The sequence below is a fragment of the Chinchilla lanigera genome, unplaced genomic scaffold, assembly GCF_000276665.1.
Source record: "Chinchilla lanigera isolate Chin_1 unplaced genomic scaffold, ChiLan1.0 scaffold00053, whole genome shotgun sequence".
Lineage (NCBI taxonomy): Eukaryota > Metazoa > Chordata > Mammalia > Rodentia > Chinchillidae > Chinchilla > Chinchilla lanigera.
This window is the reverse complement of record NW_004955454.1, coordinates 2,076,148-2,099,234: the sequence shown is the minus strand read 5'-3', so window position 1 is coordinate 2,099,234 and position 23,087 is coordinate 2,076,148. Positions and strand designations below refer to the sequence as shown.

The 23,087-nt window shown below is 53.4% G+C and overlaps 1 protein-coding gene and 1 long non-coding RNA gene across 3 annotated transcripts in view; one reads left to right on the top strand and one right to left on the bottom strand.

Moving 5' to 3' along the window:
* Positions 1-216: 216 nt before the first annotated feature.
* Rhpn1 (rhophilin, Rho GTPase binding protein 1) lies at positions 217-13,181 on the bottom strand. The gene is made up of 15 exons (XM_005395768.2): positions 12,940-13,181; positions 7,964-8,079; positions 6,573-6,701; positions 6,368-6,443; positions 5,468-5,545; positions 5,008-5,132; positions 4,762-4,928; positions 4,402-4,580; positions 3,883-4,039; positions 3,694-3,804; positions 3,267-3,461; positions 2,600-2,676; positions 2,230-2,376; positions 1,983-2,144; positions 217-1,698 (listed from the first exon to the last, which is right to left on the bottom strand). The coding sequence occupies exons 1-15, from the start codon at positions 13,021-13,023 to the stop codon at positions 1,507-1,509; spliced, it is 1,995 nt and encodes a 664-aa protein (XP_005395825.1). The 5' UTR covers positions 13,024-13,181; the 3' UTR covers positions 217-1,506.
* Positions 13,182-13,316: 135 nt separating this feature from the next.
* LOC106149805 overlaps positions 13,317-23,087 on the top strand; it is a 16,316-nt gene continuing 6,545 nt past the window's right edge. Inside the window, exons 1-3 of one of the 2 annotated variants that reach the window (XR_001236217.1) lie at positions 13,317-13,388; positions 14,144-14,300; positions 22,734-22,769. This is a non-coding gene — a long non-coding RNA (uncharacterized LOC106149805). Of the gene's footprint in view, positions 13,389-14,143; positions 14,301-22,733; positions 22,770-23,087 lie in introns of those variants that run through there. The other variant, XR_001236216.1, reaches the window with a different exon arrangement.

Here is a 23,087-nt window from a genome sequence, read left to right as displayed (position 1 = left end):
ACAGCCTCCAGGGGCCCAGGAGCGAAGGCCCAGGCTTGGTAAGAGGCCAGAGGCTGGCAGGTGGGAAGGAAGGGTGTGCTCATGCAGGAGGCAGACTTCATGTCCTCCTAGGCTGCTGTCCCTTCCTCGGGTGTGGACAAGCTGCAAGAGGTGGGAGTGCAAAGCCCCCCTCCCAGACAGGGCCCACCAACCCTGTCATGCCTGATTATCACGTAATGGCCTCCTTGATGCACAGTTTTATTCATCAAATTAATAAGCACCGAGGAGACCTGCCTGACCTTGGCCCAATCTGCTGAGCTGGGGATTCTCCCAGGAGGCCCACGGGAGGCTGGTACACCTGGAGCCTCATTCCCAGGCTCGGGCTGGTGGGCCCTTCCCTCCCGCTGCATGGAACCCGTGGCCGTGGCTGGGTTCTGACTTGTGGGCCTTCCCTCCTCACCCGTCCCGCCTCACCTCACACTCTCACCCCACCCCACACTCACCTCTGCACTTCCCCACACACTCTCACCCGACTCTTTCACTCCCCTGGGACCCTGACGTCAATGCCGAAGTGGGCAGGGGATAACGGACAGTAGGGCCTGGACCACGGAACCAGAGCCAGGGCACAGAGCTGGCTGCGCCTAACTGGGTGGGGAGCCCTGTGCAAGGACTGGATAAAAGAGGGGGGTCTCTGACTAGGGAGGGGTCTGCCCTACTTTCCTGAGTCTGTTCCCCAGATCCAGGACTGGTGGAAGATCGCAGGCTTCCTATGGTCGCATGAGTGGGCAGTGACTGCCCCCTGGTGGCCAGAGGGACAATACCTGGTCAGCACAGTCTCCATCCTCAGCCCAAGAAGAGGCCCTCCTGTGGGTCCCACTCTGTGCAGCTCAGGACTCCCTCCAAGGAAGCCCTTCTCTTTGCTCTCTTTGGGGCTCCTGGGGACAGTGCTTTTGCCGACGGCCTTGGGGTCATGCGTATGGCAGCACCGCAGGTGCAGGAGACGCAGGACCTCAACACTGGGGTCTCTTGGGCAAGAACAGGGAGGGTAAAATAAAACATTGCATGGGGCAGGCCTTGGCTGGGACCCTGTGCATGGGGCTGGCCAGCAGGGAGGTGAGCTGGGTCCAGCCAGGGTTGAGGGGAGCTTGGCAGGAGCACCATCCACCAAGCAGCTCAGCCTTTGCAGAGTGGGCCCTGAGGCAGGGTGTGGGTGGCGCACAGCATGGGAGGGGCGTTAAGGGGCCGGGTGTAGGGGGCAGCACCTTCCAGAGAGGTGGCCTGAGCACTACACCCAGAGGGCACTGGGGTACTTCCGGTATGGGTGAAATGCCACCATCCCCAGCACTGGGCTCACACCCACCTTGCCTGACCATAGTCTTTAATGGGCACCTTGAGCAGAGCAGGCGTAGCCTGAAGGTTATCCAAAGTGCGGGACAGAATGCACAGGCCACTCCTGGCCACTGGAACCATGTAAGCACTGGCCCTCATGGCCCCCGGGGTGCTTGGAGGGCACAGGGCACACCTGCTTCAGGGGCAGGTGCCAGAGTCCCCACCAGGGCCGGGTTGGAGACGGCCCCCTGTCTTGTACCACTTGGCCTTGCGGCTCCAGCCAAGGAGGGGCAAGGGGCTGGCGTGCATGGGGGCTGGTGTCTCAAAACCACACTTTCTCTGGCTCTTCAGAAGTCCCCCTGGGCCCAGCAGACCCGGCCGGCGGTCTCCCTGCAGCCAGGACAGAGATGGTCATGGTCAGCTCCAAGGCCTGCTCCCGTAATGGTCAAGCTGGGAGAGGCAAAGCTGTCTTGGAGGTGGCAGGCTTGCTGTGGGTGACTGAGCTCTGGAAACCTCAAGTTCAGGGACAGAGTCCCACTGAGGTGGACAAGAGCTTCCTTGGGCACAGTGAAGGCCCTCAACCTGCAGGCTCCTCCCTTGGAGGCCTCGGGAGTGCCTAAGTGAAGGACCGGGGCTTGGATGCAACGAGGAGTTAGGGGCCCTGAGGGGCTCACCGTGCCACGTGGCTCGGGACTGGGCAGCAGGGACACCACCTGCAGGCTCACGCCTGCCTCCCCCACAGCCCTCAGCTGCGCCACGACCTCTGCGTGCTTCCACCACTTGCACGGCTGCCCATTCACTGACACGATGTAGTCCCCTTCCTTCAGGCCAGCTGCCTACAGGGAACACAGACCAGTGAGGCAGCAGGACAGCATGCAAGGCTGCAGCCCGGGGCTCGGCCTCAGGCCCAGGGGCCCTTACCGCAGCCTGGCCCCCGGGAACCACAGCAGCGATGAGGACCGGTGAGTCTCCCTGGAGCGTGAAGCCGAAGCCACCCTCTCCTCGGGTCACGTGGACGGGTCCCACCAACTGCCACTGGTTCTTGGTTGAAAATACAGACAGGGGCCCCTGGAAGAGGAGGGGTCAGAACCTGGCTGGGGTGCAGTCTGAGGGCTCTGAGCACCCCACTTCCACCTGGACACCTCAGGATAAGAACTAATGAAGTGGGTGCCAGGGGAGAGGGACAGGTGTTCTTGCCACCACCCAAGAACACTGGGGGCCTTGTCCAGACTCCCGAGGTGGGAGCACTGCCTGGCTACGCAGGGAGGGGTGGTGCAAGCTGCGTGCTCACCAGCCGGTGGAAGATGTCAGCCACTTTCATCTGTGACAGGCTAGACGGCCTGACTGCTAGCTTCTGGTGGGTCTTAGCTGACAGGGTGGGAGGAAAAGGAGGAACACAGTAAGCCCAGGACTCATGGACCCCCAGACCCTTGAGTTCTGTCCCAGGGGAGGAGGTGGGACCCCAGTGCTCACTGGCGCTTCCTGGGACCGCTGGCCTCTTGCCTTGCTGTCCCAGGCCCTCCCTGTCTGTGGGCCTCCCCAGAGCAGGAGCCAAGCAGGGGAGAAAAGCACAGCGTCTCTGGCAGGCACACTGCCCAGCCTGGCTGGAGCTCCCACCCTCTCCCAGGTCCTCCTGAGGCTGGAGGGACATGGCCTTGGTTACTTTATCTTTTTCCTGGTACTGGGAATCTAACCTAGGGCCTCAGGTATTGAGCTATACCCCAAACTTAGTTTTAAAAATTTTTGAGACATAGTCTCATAAAATTGCCCAGGCTGGCCTCAAACTTATAATCTTCTTGCCTCAGCCTGCTGAGTTGCTGGGATCACAGGCATGCACCACTGTACCTGACTGGCAACTGCACCTTTAACTGGCTGCAGGGGTTCGGCCCACCTCTCTCGGCCAGGACTGAGGCCTCACCCTGGGGGTATACCCACCCTGCTGGGCCCTGGCTGCTCACGCTGGATGTCGGGGGCTTCGGCAGCCTCAAAGAAGTCATCCTCACGTTCAAGCTCCGAGTACTTGGCCAGTGAATGTCGCAGGGCCTGGGCCACGACGGCCTGTAGCAGGTCCACTGTGCGCAGGACGCGGCACGAAGCATGTAGCCGCAGCGCCTCTTCCTGGCCCAATATGGCGCGTTTCAGGTGGGCCTTGGCTATACACAGGGCACAGTGCCATCACACAAAGCCAGTCCCAGGCCCCGCCCCCTGGGGTGCAGCCAATGCTGGGTATGGGCCACAGGGGCAGCTGGGAAGCTGGCCAGACCAGGAGGGCTTGGCCAGGTAAGAGCTGCCACCAGTGTGCCCCCACCGGCCCAGGTACTACAGAGATATCAGAAGCCAAGTGACAATGGGGGCCCCCGGGACCCTCCCCTTGCAACGCCTCACCGAGCTTCCTGCGCTCCTCTGGCTGCTGCGGCAGTGGAGGACCTTGCGGCTCAGGGGAGTGCGGGGGCTGCAAGACCTGCTCAGGCGTGGGAAGCTTGTCTTCTGCTGCAGCTGCAGGTCAGAGAGGCTGTGAGTGCCGAGCACAGGCCCTCAGTCCACACCACAGGCACACGGGAGGGGGGCACTCACGGGAGCTGTCACAGAGGGCCACCGCAGCGTGGTAGTGGGCCAACGCGTGGAAGTGCTCGGTCTTGACGTGCACCAGGGTGGTCCAGGATGGGGGCACATAGTCTTGAACAGGAGGCTGGGCCATGGCCCGGTGCACAAGCCTGTACTCAGCTGCCACCTGCCAGCAGGCATGTGGTCACACTGGCACCTCTCGCCTTCCCTGAGGAGCCCTTGCCTGCTCACACCCTGGACCCAGCCTCTATCTACCCTAAACCAAGTTCCTGTGCTCCAAACTGAGGCTGACCCCGGTGCCCAGGGACCTAAACTTCTACTCTGACTGCGCTGCCTCCCCAGGGCAGGGACTCAGGACCCTAGGAACCAGGACAGCTGCTGGCTTTGAGGATCAACACAGAACACAGGTATGATCCGGCTCCCGGACTGAGCTCTGCCCGTATCCTGCTGACCCCTTACTCTGGGCCCACACGTGACGACAGAGCAGCCAGGCTGCTGAGGGTTTTGGGCAGGGCTCCCTGGCCTCACCTGGGCAGCCTCCTGGGCCAGGCAGTGGTGGGGAGTGGCATGGGCTGGCAGTGAGAGGCCCTCAAAGATGCACTCCTGGGCCTGGGCAGCCATGAGCTGCTCCAGTGTGGAGAGCGAGGCAGCACTCATGTCTGGGCTCGGGGCGTGGGAGAAGTTCTTCCTCAAGAGGCTGAAGGCTCCTGTGGACAAAGTGGGTGCTCACAGTGGCAGCGCCTCCCCATGCCACCCAGGGCCACCCCAGGGACCCCATGTGAAGGGCCTATGTGTGCCAAGCTCCTCATGCTGGGGGCCAAGCTGCCTGCCCCAGCTGTACCCCAGGAAAGGAGAGGTGGCCCCAGTGTGGATGCGGGCGGCTCTCACCAGCAGCCCTTTGGAAGGCCTGGGCGGCGTGGTGGGCACCCTCTGGGCGGGAGCGGTCCTGACACGCCCCGATCTGTGTGTGCAGAGCGCCGATGTTGAACAGCACGCTGCCCTTCTCAAAGGCCAGGGCGCGCTGCTGTGCTGGGACCCCCGTGAGCGAGTCGTACCTGTGAGGGGATCAGGCTGGGAGCAGTTCTCTGGAACCTAGGCCTCCTGCCCCCAGGGAACCCCCACCCCAGCCCCTACCACTGGAAGAGCAGGGCAGGGCTCCGAGCAGAGCTGAAGAAGCGCATGTCCAGGAAGCAGAGCTGACTGTAGTAGGCCTCGAGCAGCTGCAGGCCTGCTTCGTCCCGGCTGGGGGTCCGCATGGCCTGTGGGGCAGGAATGGCTGGGCCCCACCGCCCAGACCCCTCACTCACACACACCACCTGGGATCCCCTGGGTATGAGCATTGTGGAAGCAGATGCCATCCTGGGCTTCAGGGCACAAGGTGAGGGTACGTGGGGTGAGAGGCACGAGGCGTGGCCAGCAAAGAACCCCCAGTGGGGCCCAGGCCCCTCCATGCACACTGGTGTGGCAGTCTCCCTGAGGTCGGGACTCCTACCAGGTAATCATCTACCCTGAGCTTCACCATCCAAGCCTTGGTTTCCTCATCTCCATCCGGGGCTACAGAAGGGCAGAGTGGGGCTGGGAGCAGCCCACCTACCTGCCGTAAGCTCTCCAGCTCCATGATCTCTGCCTCATAGGTAGCACCATCCTCTCCAAAGTGCCCTGAGATCAGCTCCTGCAGAAGAACTGTGCTGGCCTCTGGGGCACCCAGTGCCTGGCAGTTTGCCCTGGGGAGGAAAGGTCCAGGCGCGGAGCAAGCTGGTTGCCCCAGCAAGGATGGAAGCGCTGAGGGCCTGGGTGTGTGGAGGGGTTTGGTGACATTGGGACAGGTGTTGGGGTGGGTCTGCCTCTTGGCTCTGGGCTCCCTACCCCTACAGAACCAGGGCCAGGATTCATGCTGGTGCTATCTTTACACACATTCCTTTATTAATCCCAGGACAGCCCCAAGAGGCAGGTGCCACCTGTCACCTGGAGACTCAGACACTGAGGTACAAGGTCAAGTTCCCTTCCACGAGACTCTGCGAGGCAGTGGCAGACAGGACATGGCCCTGTCTGGGGTCTGAGCCCTCCCAGTATACTTGGAAGGCTGTAGCTTTCACAGCACAGGCTCCAAACAGGTGTCCCTGAGCCAGGAGGACCCTCAGCAGGAGTGCCCAGATCCCTGCAGTTGTCCTGGGGCTTCCAGAAGGATGTCCAGGTCCTGTCACACCTATCCTAGGGAAGGGTCCAAATCCAAACCCACCCACAGATCCACAGCCCAGGGTGTGGGAACTGAGTGTAGCAGGAGGAAGGAGGCTTGCCCAGGGCAGGACACCTGGTCCCTGGCCACTTCTGCCATGTCTCTGGGCAGCCCTGGGTCATCCCTTCCTCCCTCCGGGCCTCAGCTTCCTCTTCTGTTCAATGGACTGGCTCACCAGGAAGCCTCCAAACTCTCCTCAGGCCCCGGGGAAGCGCAGGGGAGGGCAGTGTCCCTCAGTGCTCACAGGCCAGTGTGTACCTTCAAGGATGTGGCCCAGTCCAGCTCCTTGGTCTCTTTCAGCCCCAGGGGGATCATGGGGACAGTGACACCTTCACTAGAACGAGAAACATTGGCTCTGGACGTGCTCCCACAGTGGCGGAGTCCACTCCCTGCCCTCCCGTGACCCAGACCCAGGATGCTTCCCCCAGCCCTCACACGCGTGCACCCCCGCTCACATACTCACCCCTTGGGCTGCTCCATGTCTAACACGCTGCTGAGCCCCTCCAGCTCCTCCTTCAGCAGCTGTAGGTTGGAGTTGACATAGCTCAGCTCCAGGGCCACCGTCTCTCGGACCTGGTTGTTGCTGGTTGCTCTGGGGAAGGTCACAGCTGGTCAGAAGTCCTGGTCCACAGCAGATCTCATGACCCAGGTGCACTGAGACCCTCCTGCCCTGCAGCGCTCCAGAGCCCGCCCTCCAGAGGATGGTGCTGTGGAGTGTGTATGGCAGGCTGTGGGCCATTCCCGCTTCTGCGTCCTTCCCCTACAGTTCACTGCCTCATGCAGAGTGGCTGCGTGGGCTACCCTTGGCTCACATGCCCTCCAGGGCAACTCCCAGACACTTTGCTGGATAAGGGGCAGCCAGCTCCTCCTCTGAGTCTTACAGAGGGACCAGGGGGTTCTTGACAGTGGGCTGGAGGCAGAGATTGCTCAGGAGAGTGGCTGTCATGGTCAGTGTGCTCTAAGAAAGAGGCTGGTCCTGAGCCAGAGGACTCTTCCCCAATTCCCTAGCCTTGGGATGCCTGATCATGTGCCACACTGTCACCTCATGCACTGCTCAAGCCTCCCGGAGAGAATTCCAGTTTTGGATCCTTGGGCAGAGCTTGGTTTGTCTCACAGTCTCCGCTGAATGATAAATATACTGCATGACCGTCAGGACCTGGGTGGGACCTGCCTGGGTGGAAGGCTACATCTTTTTTTTTTTTTTTCTTTTTGAGACAGGGTCTCGCTATGCAGTTCAGGCTGACCTTGAACTCACTTTGTAGCCCAGGCTGGCCTCGAACTACCAACGATCCTCCTGCCTCAGCCTCCCGAGTGCTGGGATTACAGGCATGCACCAAGCAGGCTACCTCTTCATGCGCCCTTGTTATAGTCTGTTCCCCCAAAGCCTCATGTAGTCACGGCGGGGGGGCGGGAGCACTTTTCAGAGGTGGCTGAATCTATAGTTTGTGATTGATTCATGGTCCAGTGCTGGGATTAAAGGTGTGAGTGCTACGGCTGCCTTAGGGTGAGGAGCCTATGTACAAAATAGGGACAGAGAGAGATGTGTGCCTTTTCCCTCTCCCTCTCTCACTGCTTTTGCTATCTTCTGCCACCATGAATGGTTGCCCCTCTGCCATAAGCCACCCTGCTTTGGAGCCAGCAGATTATGGACTGAAACCTCTATAAGCTATGAGTTAAATAAACCTTTCCTCCTTTAACTTGCAGCATTGGATGTTGTGTCTCAGCAATGAGAAAAGTAACTAAGACAGGCCTTCTAGACCAAGCACCAGCAGATGCCTGCCTGGTTTACCAGCTTGGTCCTACCATTCTCATGGGCCATGCCCACCCCCAGGGCTTGGGGGCTCAAATGCTCACCTGTAGAGGTTCTCCGCACCTGTCCGCATCCGCAGCTCCTTGCTGATCTGCTGGTAGATCCGGGTTCTTTGGCTCTGGAGCCAGCTGTGCTGAGTCTGTGCCAGGGGGTCACAGCCCTGCAGGAATGCCACAGGAGATCATCATACCCACTCCTGAGGCCTGACCAGGCTGCCCTAAGGGAAAGGGGCTAGAGCCTATGAGGTGGGCCTGGCTAGGGACATGGGGGCCTCGCCAGCACAGGGACTCTCCTCTCAACACTTCACAGATGTCACAGACTGAGCTCCATCCCAGCCCACATGTCAACCTGCACAGTCCATCTTCCTCTCACCAAGCACCCTCATAGTGCACCAAGCAGTCCTCCTGCCTCAGCCTCCCAAGTAGCTGGTATTCCATACACACCACAGCAACTGGCTCTTAAAACATGGGTGATGATGAATTTTTATTTATGGTGCTGGGGATACATCCCCAGGCCTGAAGAATGCGTGGCAAGTACTTTTCCACCAAAATGAGCCTGTCCCGGGGCCCATCTTTCAAGGCAGGGTGTGAACCTCGACAGAGAAGCCCGCTCTAAGTAAGCTTCACTCTCTGGGGACTGCAGCCCACTCACGCAAGAAGCCTATCACTAAAGTCCAGGGTGAGGGACATCAACAAGAGCTTGGTTCCACAGCAGGGAAGCCTGGGCGGGCTTGGCTCCAGGGCTCTATCCACAAGGGTTTGTGGGGTAGAGTGGTCACAGGCACCAGGCAGCACGGCCACCGGGCAACTACAGGCTGTGGGCTGCACGGCTTGGGCAGCAGGCACATAGCCCTGTGAGGTAGAGAGGAAGGTGCTGAATCCAGGGTCCTCCTGGCTAACCCGAGGGAGGTGATCTGAGTTATTCCTGCCCTCCAGCCTCAGCCATGGGCACAGTTACAACCTGAGGCTTTGTCCCAGCAATCCAGACAGGGAAGGTGCAGGGCCCAGCGCAGCCTGAGGTCACCGAGCCTCCCCCTGAAACCACGGAGGGCCTCACCAGGTCTGGGTCACTCACTAGCCCAGGCGATGTCAAGGAGGACTTCTAGAAGGTTCCTTTCCTGTGCAGTGTCCTCACAGGCAGTTACCAGCCTCAGACAATGCCTCGAAGGTCACTTTCCTGATGGCGTGGTCAGAGGGCTTAATCTGTGCAGTGCTGTAGCGGGGCTTACAGTCTCAGCTCAGGGGCTGTTGTTTGTCCCAGCCCCTCACTGCACTCTGAGGAGGGCCTTACACCTGTTAGAGGAGGCTCCTGAGCCTTTGGCCATCTTTCTGTTTTTTGTTTTTTTTTCTGGTACCAGGAACCGAACTCACGACCTTGCGCTTGCCAGGCAGGTGCTGTGCCGCCGAGCTAAATCCCCAGCCCCGGCCTTTGGCCACTTTAATTAGGGCTCCAGATCCCCTTCCCCAGGTTGGCTTTCCAAGAAGGGCAGATCAATCAATAAAGACTTTCTATAGGAGGAGGCACAAGGATTGGGATGCGAAGGCAGGAGCCTTCAGCTGGTTCCTGAGAACCAGGGAGAGGGGACTCACCCTGGACAAACAGGGGTGGAAAAGCAGTGGGGTGGGGTGCCTCCTGTTGGGATCTGGGCCCACTGATGGAGGAAGGGCAGAGCAGGCCCCAGCCTTGCCTCCTTGGCTGCCCCAGCAGCTATCCTCCAGGGCCTGCGCTGCTCTCCCACAGCACCTCATGTCTGCCCGCACAGAAGAGACAAGATGAGGCCACACAGTCTCCCCTCCACGGGGCTGAGGGTCTCGGGAGGGAGGAGGTCCACCACCAGAAGCTAAATACTCCTTCCTTCTTTTTTTTTTGTTTGTTTTTCTTCCTGTACCAGGAATCGAACTCACGACCTTGCGCTTGCCAGGCAGTGCTGTGCTGCTGAGCTAAATCCCCAGCCCCTAACACTCCTTCCTTCCAAAGGCCCACTTTGGGTTCTGGTCAGCAGCTACTGCCAAGGCCACTAGGAGCCCCTGGGCCCTCCCTATCCTTAGTGTTCCAGTAACCTCCTAACCTATGTGAGACAAGCAAGCCAGAGCCGGACCTGTGGGGGTGGTTAGACTCCAGAAGCTGGTGGCCCACGCCCAGTTTTCCATTCTGGGCAGAGGGACGTGCCCATTGGGGACAGATATGGATGATGGGGAACCAACCCACTCCTGGGACAACCTCCTACCCTCTGGAAACAAAGGCTACCTAGCCCCCCGTCGTGCTATCAACTGCACTGTAACTATTTTTGTCTCGCTCTATTGGAAACACTGAACCTGTTATGGTCTCTGGTGTGCAACAAAGGTGTACCACCCAGGGGCGGGACTTGGCCACAACCTGGACGGAAGGGGATGGGGGAAAAGGAAAACAAACACCTCCCACCCCCACCCACAGACCCAGGGACCTGGTGTAGGGCAGTGGCCAGAACTGTCCCTGGGACTAAGAAAAGCGAGGGGACAGTTACCCTACAATAGGCCTGGGAACAGCAAAACAGAGCAGGGCATCCCTATGCCTCCCAATTCCCTCCATCTGAGGAAGCTCTCTGAGAGAGGGCCCCACCCTGACAGACAAGCTTGCCCCTCCCCTGCCAGGCCTTGCGTACCCTGCCTGCCAATGCCCACCTATCTCAGGGAGCCCTGACTCTTACCCTCCGTGGTTTTACTTGAACACAGAGGACCTGGAGGCCCCACAAGGGTGGAAGCTCAGCACCCACCAGCTGCCTCTGTCCCCTAAGCAGTGTTTGGGGAATGGGGTCTAACAGGCATTGTTGCAAGGAGTCTCCCAGAACACAGAGACTACAAGCCACATACACGCCAGTTGGACCACAGAGTGGGTACGCACTCTAGTCACAGGTTAGGGAGGGTGTCCTCAGGTCCTGCTTCCTTTTACGTTTACTTGGACACCTGGGCCAGGCCCAGTGGGTTTGTAACAAGCACCCAGTGCAGTGGTGGCGAACCTATAGCATGTATACCGTAGAAGGCTGTTCGTTATCACTGGAAGCTCTACAAGGTTCACCATCACTGACTCAGAGCATGCTGGTGTCCCTCCAGGCAGGGGACCCTTGAGCAGACCTGCTGGCAGTACTGGACAGCAGATGAGAAGTACCGCACTTCCCTCTCTGCTGCTCTGCCCCTGGCCTTCCCTGACCCCTTGGCCTCTTGACCTCCTTGGGAAATGGAGGGACTCGGCCAAGGTTGTACTTCCCCATAACCTGGGCTGGCTGGGGTCCTCCCAACCGGCCAATGCCCAAGGCTGGGGCTTCTGAAATACTGCAACCCTTGGGGGAGGGCATTAGTGAGGTCAACTAACTTGATGTTATCACTAGGCCCCTTCATGTCCCTGGTGAGCAACTTTGGGCCACTTCATCAACCAATTCTTCAGATAGATAAACAGAAGCCCAAGGCCAGCAAGGTGCTCGCATGGCATGCCGGGCAGACAGTGAACACTAAGGTGCACCACTGCTCAGTAGGCTCTAAAGTGGAGGGCAAGGGCCAGGCACTCACTGAATGCCAGCCTGCCCCCTCCTGCTGCGGTGTACCCTAGTCACACAGACCTGTGCACTGGGGCTGCAGACCCAGCGGTGGCCTTTACATAAACAGCTAGCTAGTCCTGTCCCACCCAATTCTAAGCAAAATCACTGCTTTGAATGCCTACTGGGGAGTATGGTTTTGCTACAGCCAAGCAGTGGGTATCAGGGAAGACCTTCCAGGTGTAGGGCCAGCCAGGCTATGTGGTATGACTTAGGATAAGCCTGAGCAGGGCTGGGGCCCCAAGGAAGCCTCCCGCAGGTCTCCCTAGTACCCTGACTGCTTCTGGTCACGCCAGGACAGTGTGTGCAGACAGACGCAGCGCTCCAGAATGACCATAGGAGATGCAGCCAAGAGACGGCAAAGAAAGAGTCTGGTCACAGCCCACGGCATGAAGAGTCGGCCCTCTGAGACTTCTGGTGCATCTTGTTTGTGCAACCCCCCAAACATTCTTTCTACCCAAGGCAACATGTATTCACTCCAAAGGCCACCTTCAGGCATGGCCACCCTGTGAGGGAGGGCAGGGGACAGGTCGCTTCCCTCTCTCCAGTGTCTAATTGCTACGCCATCTGGCATGCTGGGAGGCGGGCAGGGAAAAGTTCTTTGAGGGTCTGGCCTGCATCACAGGCCTGGGCAGCCCAAGTGATGCCTCTCTCTTCCCTCCCCAGGCCTGCACCCCAGGTATGCAAAAGGTGAATGGAAGCAGTGAGGTACAATGTGTAGTCTGACACCTAGAAGAAAAGAGGGCAGTGCCATGGCAGATGCCTGGGACTAGCAACAGGAGTCTTTCTGCCTAGCAGCCCTTGTGTGTGTGGGACCAACGCTGGGGCACCTCTCACTGACCCCCAACACCCAGGCCTGGGCTGCAGAGAAGGCCTTTCCAGGCACAGACGAAACAGAATGTGTCTCCCATGCACCTTCACTTCCCTAGTGCTCCTGGAAAACAGGTAACAATCAAGCCCGGGGTTAGGGACTTCGGAGGGGGTAGAAGCTGAGGAAAGTGTCACATAGACAAACTGCCCAGAGAGGATGTCTCGGAGGCTCAAGCTACCTGCTGGTAAAGCTACATCAAACGGACACCCTGGAGCAGGTACGCAGGGCAAAACTAGGAAGGAAGCTTTACAGGTGCCAGAAACAAACACAAGCTTAGGTGGAGAAGCTGTCACTGCCCAGAACCCACACTTGGTGCCGGGGTTCAGGGAAATGTCAACCCAGACCTCGGCTCCCACAAACTCCTGGAAGTTTCCTCTCCTCCCCGCTTTGGACCCCTAAAAGGGACAGAGAGAAGCCTGGAGAAGGGACACAGGCTTTGGAGTCCCCTTGGAGCCTCAGTTTTCCCCAGTGCAGGGTCGAGTAGGGCAAGGGAGGGCGCGGCCAGAAAGGCCCGCGCGCCGGGACGCACCTCCGACCACAGGGCAGGAGGCCGGGGCCTGCAACCCTCCCCGGCAACCCACCTGGAGGACGCTGCCAGCCGCCTGCAGCCGCGCGTTGTCCTCGCCGTCGTCCTGGGCGTCTGGCCTCTCCTCGAGGATCATCATCGGCCTCCTAAAAGCCACCCCCGCGACGCTGCGTGAATGAAGTCCCCAGGACGCCCGGGTGGGCAGCTCGCGACCGTATCCGCAGCTCCTCCTCTGTCCGCACTGGTCGCAGGCTAAGAGCTTCTAGCGGCTAGCAGCAGCCCGGTGCTGTTGGGCGGTGGGTCCCCGCTGAAAAACTGATGTCCAATCGGCGGTGGTAGCTGGCTCGACGGACAGCAATATGTACCAATTAGAGCTCAAAGAAGGCGTGCTCCAGGCGGTATCCCCGCCCTCCCCGGGGTGTTGAGGGTCCAGTAACCCCTGGCAACTGCGGCCCAGGCGCTGAGCGCTGTGCGCATGTGCGCCGGCTACAGCTAGACTGGAGGGTAAGTTAGTTAAGAGAATTTAGAAGAGGGGCGGAGACCCGGGCGGGCGTAGTCACAACTCTGCCGGGACTCGGGGGCTTTATTCCGTTACCCTGGCAGCGGGACATTCCCCTTGTTTACAATGGGGTTTTTAAAAGGTTAGAGAGTAGTGCTGTGGGAGTTCTTAAACAATGCCTGCTTTCTTCCCTGCGGGGCAGAGCGGGGGCTGTGCCAGGGCGCCTGTCCGCGGGTCTCGTCTTCCATGACCCGCTTCCAAACAGCCTGGTTCCAGAACCTATTTACAGCACCTGCAGAACTTACTTTGAGAACGGGCTTGCCTCCCACACCTGCTTGTAGAACTGGACTTTGTCCAGAACCCGCGCTCCCTGAGACCCGCCCTGCACCATGTCTCTGCGGGCGCTTTCATCAACCTCTGGGTTATGGCGACTCTGGGCGCTCAGGTTTCATGTGGGTCTGCTTATCTGCGAGCATGCCCTTTGCAGGGAGGAAGACGGGTTGCAGGCAGTGACCGCAGTCCTCTTTCACTGCCGGCCTTTGCTGAGCTGGGGGTTTAATGTTCAGTACAACCCCTCCATGCACCCACACTTTGGCCTTGTCATCCTCAAATCTAAATCCTGTAAGCTAAGCTCCTTGGCCTGCACCATCTGCAGCGCCTCCCTCCCCGCGCCAGCGATATCCCTGTCGTCATGCCCCTGCCAGCCACTCCAAATCTGACCAGGACTTTTCATTCCCTGGTGGCCTTTTGGGGCCCTCAGGCATCTGCTTCCCTGCAGGTGCTCCAGCCTTCTGCGAGGTGGATCCCCACCTGTTCTCAGTTGCCTCTTCCAACAATGGCGAGATAGCCAAAGCTCCCTCCATCTTGTCTGTCTTTCCTGTGGGCTCTGAACCTGGCCATCGGCTTGTAAGTTCACGGTGAGTGCAAGTGTGGGGACTTCAGCACAGGTTATCTGGCATACCTGCCACCGGCTGGTATAGCAAACAGGGACCCAGACCCTCTCAGTGTTTCAGACTGACCTGTGTATACAGAAGGGATCATTAGTGTATTTCAGCAAGTGTGTGTGATCAAAATAATGTCCAGTGCTTAAACAGTCCTCTCTCAGCAGTTCTGCAGGACTTCTTGGTTCAGCAGGCAGGGGCCACTGGGAGGTTGGAAATTCTAGACTCAGGTAAAAATCAGATTGGAGCGTAGAATAAGATCACTTTCAGGTATGGGATGTGACCTCAACAGTCTCCTTTTCTACTGGATCAGGAAGCTACTGTTGAAGACCAACAAAGAGAGGGATTAAATCAGTGATAGTCGGGGCTGGAGGTTTAGCTCGCAGCACAGCGCCTGCCTGGCAGGTGAGAGGTCATGAGTGAGATTTCCGGTACCGGAAAAAAAAAAAAAATCAGTGATAGTCTATAGCTTTTAGCAGCCATGTCTCAGTGGGGGAAGCCCTGTTTCTCAGAGTTTGCTGGTCTCCTCGGGGTCATCACTCTGAGCGTGGGAAGAGACAGCCATGTGAACCATGCCAGCACACTGAATGGCTGTAACCATGGGCAAGGAAGACTTAGAGGCACGACCAGCGGTCCTACCCAACAGAGTCCCCAGGAGCTGGGGGCAGCCAGGCTGGTGGGCTGCAGGTCAGAAAAGCCCAGGAAGGTAAACGGAGAGACTACCTAGTGTGTCTGAATGCACTGATATCCTCAGTCAGCAGAGCACTTGGGACTGAACTGTGCCAAGTATACACCAAAGAGTGCAATGATGACAGAGTAAGACGGTTGTGAGCTCCAGGGAAAATGAGATGGTGTGAAAGAAACAGACAGTGGCCATTATAGCTTGGGTGTGGTTTCGGGGTATGGCTCTTGTCCAGCGTATACAAGACCCCAGATTTGACCCCAAGCACCGATAAAAACAAAACACAACAAAAAAGAGTAACAGTTGATTATTTCTTGAGTTGGCTGTATACTATATTGTTTTGTTTTTTATTTCTTGAGACAGGGTCTTGCTATGTAGTGCAGGCTGGCCTTGAACTCACTATGTAGCCCAGGCTGGTCTTCAACTTGTGGCCATTCTCCTGCCTCAGCTTCTGAGTGCTGGGATTTCACGTGTGTGTCACCATATCCGGCAGCTGTATGTCTGAACAGTTATAACATGGCTCTGTTAGGAGTGGAGAGGCAAGCTGGGCGCAGTGGTGCACACTTGTAATCCCAGCACTCAGGAGGCTGAGACAGGAGGATGTAAACTGAAGGCCAGCCTGGGCTACAAAGTAAACTCAAGACCAGCTTGAACTGCATAGCGAGACTCTGTCTCAAAAAGACCAAAAAAAAGAAAAAAAGAAAAAAGCTTTCCAGGCCTGAGATATGGCTTAGTGGTAGAGCACTTGACTATCATATGAGAACTCCAGGGCCTGGGTTTAATCCCCAGCAATGCAAAGCAAAACAAAACATTCTAAAAGGAAGAGAAGTAAGGTGAATAATGTTGTAGAATTAATTACCAAGGGGCCGAAGATATAGCTCAGTGGCATAAGCGCCTGCCTGGCAAGTGCAAGGTCCTGAGTTCAATTCCCGGTACCAAAAAAAAAAAAAAAAAAAAAGAATTAAATACCAAATAATCGGCCAGGTGTGATGGCACATGCCTGTAATCCCAGCACTCGGGAGGCTGAAGCAGGAGGATCATTGTGAGTTCCAGACCAGCCTGGGCTACAAAGTGGCTCAAGGCCAGCCTGAACTGCCTAGTGAAACCCTGTCTGAAAAAGACAAAAAAACCAAACAAACCCAAAAAACAAAAACAAAAAAACCCCCCAAAAATCAGTTCAAAGAATTAGAAAGGGGAGGCCCAGTGAGCCCTGGGGGTTGGGTGTTGTTTGCTAACCAGGTCTTCTGGAACTAGTTGGCTTATCAAAATATATTGTGTGTTTTCTTTTGTCATTTTGAGGCAGAGTTTTGCTATGCAGATTAGGCTGGCCTTGAATTCACTACGTAGCCCAGGCTGGCCTTGAACTCCAGTGATCCTCTTGCCTCAGCCTCCTAAGTGCTGGGACTACAGGCGTGCACCACCAAGTAGCGTTAGTTTTGGAAGGAGCTATGGATGACCTATTACCACTTTTCCTCCAAGTTATTTTCCATTTCCTAGTTAAGGAAATAACACAGGACACTAAAATACTGGAGGAGAGAGGTAACATTATCTTTATATTCAGATGACAGAACTGTGTAATCTGAAATCCCAAGAAAAGAAATTTTTTTTGAGACAGGGTCTCGCTATGCAGTTCAGCTTGGCCTTGAGCTCACTTTGTAGCCTAGGCTTGTCTCAAACTCAAAATGATCCTCCTGCCTCAGCCTCCCAAGTGCTGGGATTATAGGTGTGTGCCACCACGCCTGGCTATCCCAAGAAATTTAACCAGAAAACTGTGAGGAGAGAATGCAACACCCTGCTTCCAGGCAGAGGGATCACATCATTTCTGAGAGATAAAACCCTAATTTAGGAAAGTAGAATTTAACTCAACCTTGACTAAGTGAGGCCATTTCAGAAAAATGAAAACTTAACTTAGGAAAATGGAATTTAGCACAACCTATCAGGTGACCCTGCTGTGTCCTTTTCTGCCCCATCACCCTCACCCATGTCTGCTAAGCCCAGAGCCCCGTATATAACCTCAAACACCCATGACTCAGGGCAGACTCTTGGATTCATGAACCAGAGTTCCAGTCTCTGGAGGCAATAAAACTTTCACTTTAAATTTTCTCACAGCTTGTTATCTTGTTGGTTTTGCTGCTGGTCTCTGTGGACCTAACAAAACTATTAGAAATAGAGAATCTTGTATAACAGCTACTTTAAAGCTGTGTTTCCCACCAAATGTTTGTGTCCAGCCCAAATCAGCATGTTGGATCCCTAACCACACACTGGGATGCTATTTGGACTGGAAGGCAGTGAGTGTTAGAGGAGGGGCTTAGGGTGGGGCTTTCTGTAGCAGGGCTGGAGCTCCCAAAACAACAGAGCACACTCTCCCCCCAGCACAGGAGGCCGTCAGAAGGCCACCATCTGCAAATTCAAGAAGACCCCCCATGAGGAGCTGAATCTGCCGGCACCTTTGCAATGGCAAATAGAAATACCAAAAACGCCACCTAGGATTGGGAGGCAGATTTGTTTAATGTCGATGGGTACTGACCTGAAGAAAAAAATGTCAAGCCCTGATCTCTGATGGTCTAGGGCTTATAAGGAGTGTGCAAGTGGGACATACATAGAAGCAGAATACTTGGCTGTCTCTGATTGGTCCTTACAGTATGCATCAGAGTGACCAGCTATGTATCACAGTGACCAGCCATTTCTAGGAAACAGGTAATAGGAACTGTAACAGGAACTGTTACCTGGGCAACTAACAGAAACTGAAGTATTCTGGCTGGGGTGGGAGGCATTTTTTGCTACACCTTCACCTCGTACTTTCAGCATCCATAACTTTGGGAAATAAATTTGTTTAAACCTCCCAGTCTGTGTCACTTTCTATGGCAGCCTGAGCTAACTGACTGTGAAGTTCAACTGCTTAGAAACAAATGAACAAAAACTACAAATGGAAGGGGCTGGGGATTTAGCTCAGTGGCACAGTGCTTGCCTGGCAAGTGCAAGGTCGTGAGTTCAATTCCTGGTACCAGAAAAAAAAAAAACCTACAAATGGAAATTTGAGACATTTTCATTCCCAAATGTGCCAAGGAAGCCACTGAATAAGACGTATACATGATCTATGAGGTGGATATAATTTTATTGAACAACTCAAAACCAGACTTGAGTGGTTTGATGGACCATGTATCTCAAAAATATGTAATTCTATAAAAATGCCAGCTCTCTGTAATGGTGTCTTAAAGATTTCTGTGTAAACTACTAAAGATGTTAGAATAAATAGGAGATAATTTTTGTAACCTCAGAGTTGAAGGAATATTGTATATCAAAACAGAAAATCCAGGAACCATAAAGGAAAAAACTTGAAAATTTTACTACAGGTCGGATGTGGTGGTGCTCACCTGTGATCCCAGCACTTGGGAGGCTGAGACAGGAGGATCGTTGTGAGTTCAAGACCAGCCTGGGCTACAAAGTGAGCTCAAGGCAGCCTGAACTGCATAGCAAGACCCTGCCTCAAAAAGACAAAATAAAAAAAAAAAGAAAGAAAGAAAATTTTACTACGTAAAATTTTAATATTTCTGGCACCCAGGGGCACAATGTGGGAAGTAAAGTATGAAGTTCCAGACATATGAGTGGCTGCATTGGGTGGCAGAAGATGATAGCAGGCGGTCTGCACAGAAAAATTATGAAAATAGAATGTATAGCTTGAAAGTAGTATGTGGGCCTAAATATGCAGGAGCTCCTCCATCAGCCAGATTTGTAACAAAAATTAATATTAATGGAATAAATAATCTGAGTGGAATGGAAAAAAAAGAAAGAAAGAAAGAAAGAAAATTTTACTACGTAAAATTACGTAGGCAAGTGCAAGGGCTACTAACAGAGGGGATCAGCGTGCCTATAATCTCAGCATTCAGGAGGCTGAGACAGGAAGATTACCAAGACTTTGAGGCCAGCTTGGGCTGCATAGTGAGTCCAAGGCCAATCTAAACTATATAGTGAGGGCCGGATGTGGTGGCGCACTCCTATAATCCCAGCACTAGGGAGGCTGAGGCAAGAGGATCGTTGTGAGTTCGAGACCAGCCTGGGCTACAAAGTGAGCTCAAGGCCAGCCTGAACTGCATAGCGAGACCTTGTCTCAAAAAGATAAAAAAAATAAATAAATAAACAAATAAACTACATAGTGAGACCCTGTCTCAAAACCAATGAACAAACAAACAAACAGGAACCTTGTCTTAAATCAACAACCTTCTATTCACATTAATGTCTTAGTTAAATATCACAATGCAAAACACCCATACACTTAAGTAAAAAATTCCAGCTGGTGAATGTGAGCTGGACATTTGTAAGAATAGATTATATATATATATATATATATATATATATATATATATATATCCATTATATTTTCAGGTAACAAGAGGAAAACTGCAGCACAATTTTTCTCTTAAGGCACTGTCATTTAAACATAAACCTAGGGGCTGGGGATTTAGCTCAGCGGCAAAAGCGCCTGCCTGGCAAGTGCAAGGTCGTGAGTTCAGTTCCCGGTACCGGAGAAAAACAAAAACAAAAACAAAAAAGATAAACATAAACCTGGAGTTCTCCCAACAGAACCTAGGTTTACAAGATGAAAGCATGGCAAGAAGTGTCAGATGGCAGTGGAAATGTGTGTTTCTGAAAGGTAAAATCTCAAGAAGGAAAACAGAAATGCTATGCTTTATCATGGGGGAGGGTAGAAGGAAGGGGAAAAAAAGAGAACTGAGACGTGTTATGTACATGTACCAATTCCCTACAATAAAAGCAATTATTATGTATTGCAAACACATACTAATAAAATTTTTTAAAAAAATACAGTGGTAGCTAGGCATGGCAGCACAGGTCTGTAATCCCAGCACTTGGGAGGCTGAGGTAGGAACATCTTTGGGAATTTGAGACCAGCCTGGGCTACAAAGTGAGCTCAAGTCCAGCCTGAACTGCGTAGTGAGACCATCTCAAAAAGACAAAAAAAAAATGCTGTAAAATAAAAAAATGCAATGGTACATTGATTCAGGAACGCTTTTGTTTGCAAACAATTTGGTTCATAAACAGAGGCATTTGGCAAGCTTTTGTTTTTGTTTTTTATTTTATTTTATTTTTTGTCTTTTTGAGACAGAGTCTCGCTCTGCAGTTCAAGCTGGCCTTGAGCTCACTTTGTAGCCCAGGCTGGTCTCGAACTTGCAACAATCCTTCTACCTCAGCCTCCTAAGTGCTGGGATTACAGGCGTGCACCACCAGGCCCGGCAAACTTTTGTTTTTGTTTACAAACTCTGCACTGGGTGACAAACATGACCATGGCCATCTTTCCCACACAAACGTGGTCATCTTTTCCAAATTGTAGAATAAGTTAAGTTCATGAACTAAGGTGCCACTGAATTGCATGCTTTATCTATCTTGCTTAGTGGAAGAAGTACAGTTTGAAATTGTTCAAAGCAGCAGGTACAGTGAATATTATCACAAGTTATGTTAATTCTTATTTCACTTTTTTTTGGTATCAGGAATCAAACTCAGTACCTTGCTCTTGCCAGGCAAGCACTTATGCCCCTGAGCTACATTCCCAGCCTACAAATTGTGTTAATTATTGAAGTGGTATAGGTGCTGACTGCTAGTAGTATCAAATTATGTTCAGGATTATTTTGATACCTGTATTTATAATTAAAATAATGTTAGGGGGTTGATAAATTTCTGTCAAAAGCTGTTCCTGCGTGCTATATGTAATAGGTACATAAATATTTGTTTATAGTGTTTGTCTGATAAACCAGGCATTTAAGTTTAGGTGAACTCAAAAAAAGGAAATAAGCATATGGATATGTGATTTTGAGATTAGCCTTAAAATGTAAGTAAAATGTGGAATGTGTCCTTAGGAAGAAAAAATGTCATATTTCTGTTTAGCATGAGAAAAAATCAAAAGACAAAAAGGGAAAAACACTGCAACATATGCTGAGTATGGTGGGTCACACCTGTAATTTCAGCACGCTGGGAGGCTGAGGCAGGAGAATTGACAGTTTGAGCCCAGCGTGGTCAATGTAGCAACTCAGTGAGACCCTGTCTCACAAGAGGCCTGGGGATGTAGCTCAGTGGGAAGGCCCTGGGCTCAATTCTCAGCATTACAAATCCAAATCAAACCAAACCAAAACAAGAATCACAGAAATGAAAAAAACAAAAAAAATAGTGCAGGGAAACTATAAAAATTTTAAATAGAGCCGAGCGTAGTGGCAGACACCTATAATCTCAGCACTGTGAAGGCTGAAGCAGGAGGCTTACTGTGACTTCAAGGCCAGTTTGGGCTACATAGTGAGTTCAAAGCTAGCGTGAACTACCTAGCGAGACCCTGTCTCACTAAAAAAATTTTTTTTTCGAGTAGAGGCTACATGTCAGCGTGTGTTCAGCCAGGAGAGCAAACACTACCTCAGTACTTCAAAAGAGGGACTTTCATGAGGGAACCAGGGAAAGGGTGAGGGGAGTAAGGGGAGGCAGGGTGTGGCCCACCGCCCACCAGACTGGGGTCCAATTGATGCCCCAGGGCCTGGGAGTCCACATCCTCCAGTGCTGCTGCTGCCAGAAGCCAGTGGCTTATGTCCCCACCCCCGTGTCCCCAGCCTGAATTCTCCCACAAGAACTACCCACCCACAGGCCTTGCTGGAACCTAGCTGGTCGGGAGCTCTGGGGAAGGTAGTTTTCAGTCTTCCAGCCTCCACTACAGATATAACAGAAGCACAGGTGTCTGGCTGGGGACTAGTTGTGGGTACTATCCCATCTTGGCTACAGAGGAGCCATTTACAAAGAGGAGAATGCAAATCACCAACGCCCATGAAGCATGCTGTCTTGCCCTGGGAGTCAGGGTGAGGCAGCCCAAGCAGCAACGGGATAATTTTCCAAAGTCAGCACGTTGTCAGAAATTTGAAAGATTGAGAACATACATCGTGGTGAGGACAGGCTCCATGGCCCACTGGACAGTATGAAAGGCAAACCGGGAAGGAGTTACTGAAATGCAAGCTTAGCAGATGCTGTGCTTGGTGGCCCCACTTTTAGAAGTCAAGCTGTTTAAAGTAAAGATGTCAGAATTAATAGTAAACACAGAACCAAACAAAATCAAAATGTTGAACACAAACCCAACATTCTTTAACAGAAGTCGGAACAAGGTATATCTGTACTGCATGCTGTAGGATACCGCATGCTTTAAAATAAGAACTGAAGTGGTTGAGGGTAGAACCCTTGTCAAGTTGTACCGTGGGTAAGACTCTCCAAAGCCAGGCGTGGTGGTGCTTACCACCAATCCCAGCACCAAGGCAGGAGGATTACAAGTTTCAGTTCCACCTGGGCAATTTAGTGAGACCCTGTATGGAAATTTTTAAAAAAGGTTTTTAAAAGGCTGGGCGGGGTGTGGTGGCACACACCTGTAATCCCAGCACTTGGAAGTCTGAAGAAGGAGGGTTGACATGACGTAGAGGCCAGCCTGGGCCACAGAGTGAGTTACAGCCCAGCCAGGAATAGACAGTGAGCCCTGTCTCAAAAAACAAAAACCAGACCAAAACAATCCCCCTCCAAAGAAAACCCAACAAACAAAAAACATCTGGGGATGTAGCCCAGTGTGAAGGTCCTGGGTTTAATCTCCACTACCACAAAACACAAAAACAAAAGAACAAATTAACCAGGATAACGCACATGTGGGGAGAATCTCATATTGATGTTTTGATTTTTTTTTTTTTTTTTGGTACCAGGAATCGAACTCAGGACCTTGGACTAGCCAGGCAGGCGCTTGTGCCACTGAGCTACATCCCTGGCAAATGTTGATGTTTTGAAAGAGGAAAGACAGGAAGAAAACTCCAGTGCTCCTGTGTTTGTTGACAGAAGAATAGATGAACATGTTGAGCTCTGTCCCTGTCACCTCTGATTCCTCAGGTGGGGTGAGGGTTCACAACTTTCTACACATCTTTCTTTCTGTGGTCCTAGGGATTGAACCCAGGACTCTGTGTATGCAAGGCAAGAGCTCTACCACTGAGCTACATCCTCAGCTTACATATTTCTATGTTCCTGGCTTGTCGCAACAAGAATGCTTTACTTGCTTTCCCCCC

Coding starts and splice junctions, on each gene's coding strand:
- Rhpn1 (XM_005395768.2), bottom strand. CDS start 13,023: ATGATGATCCTCGAGGAGAGGCCAGACGCCCAGGACGACGGCGAGGAC. Junction 6,444..6,572: donor GACATGGAGCAGCCCAAGGG/GTGAGTATGTGA, acceptor TTCTCGTTCTAG/TGAAGGTGTCACTGTCCCCA. Junction 2,377..2,599: donor CTGACATCTTCCACCGGCTG/GTGAGCACGCAG, acceptor CTCCTCTTCCAG/GGGCCCCTGTCTGTATTTTC.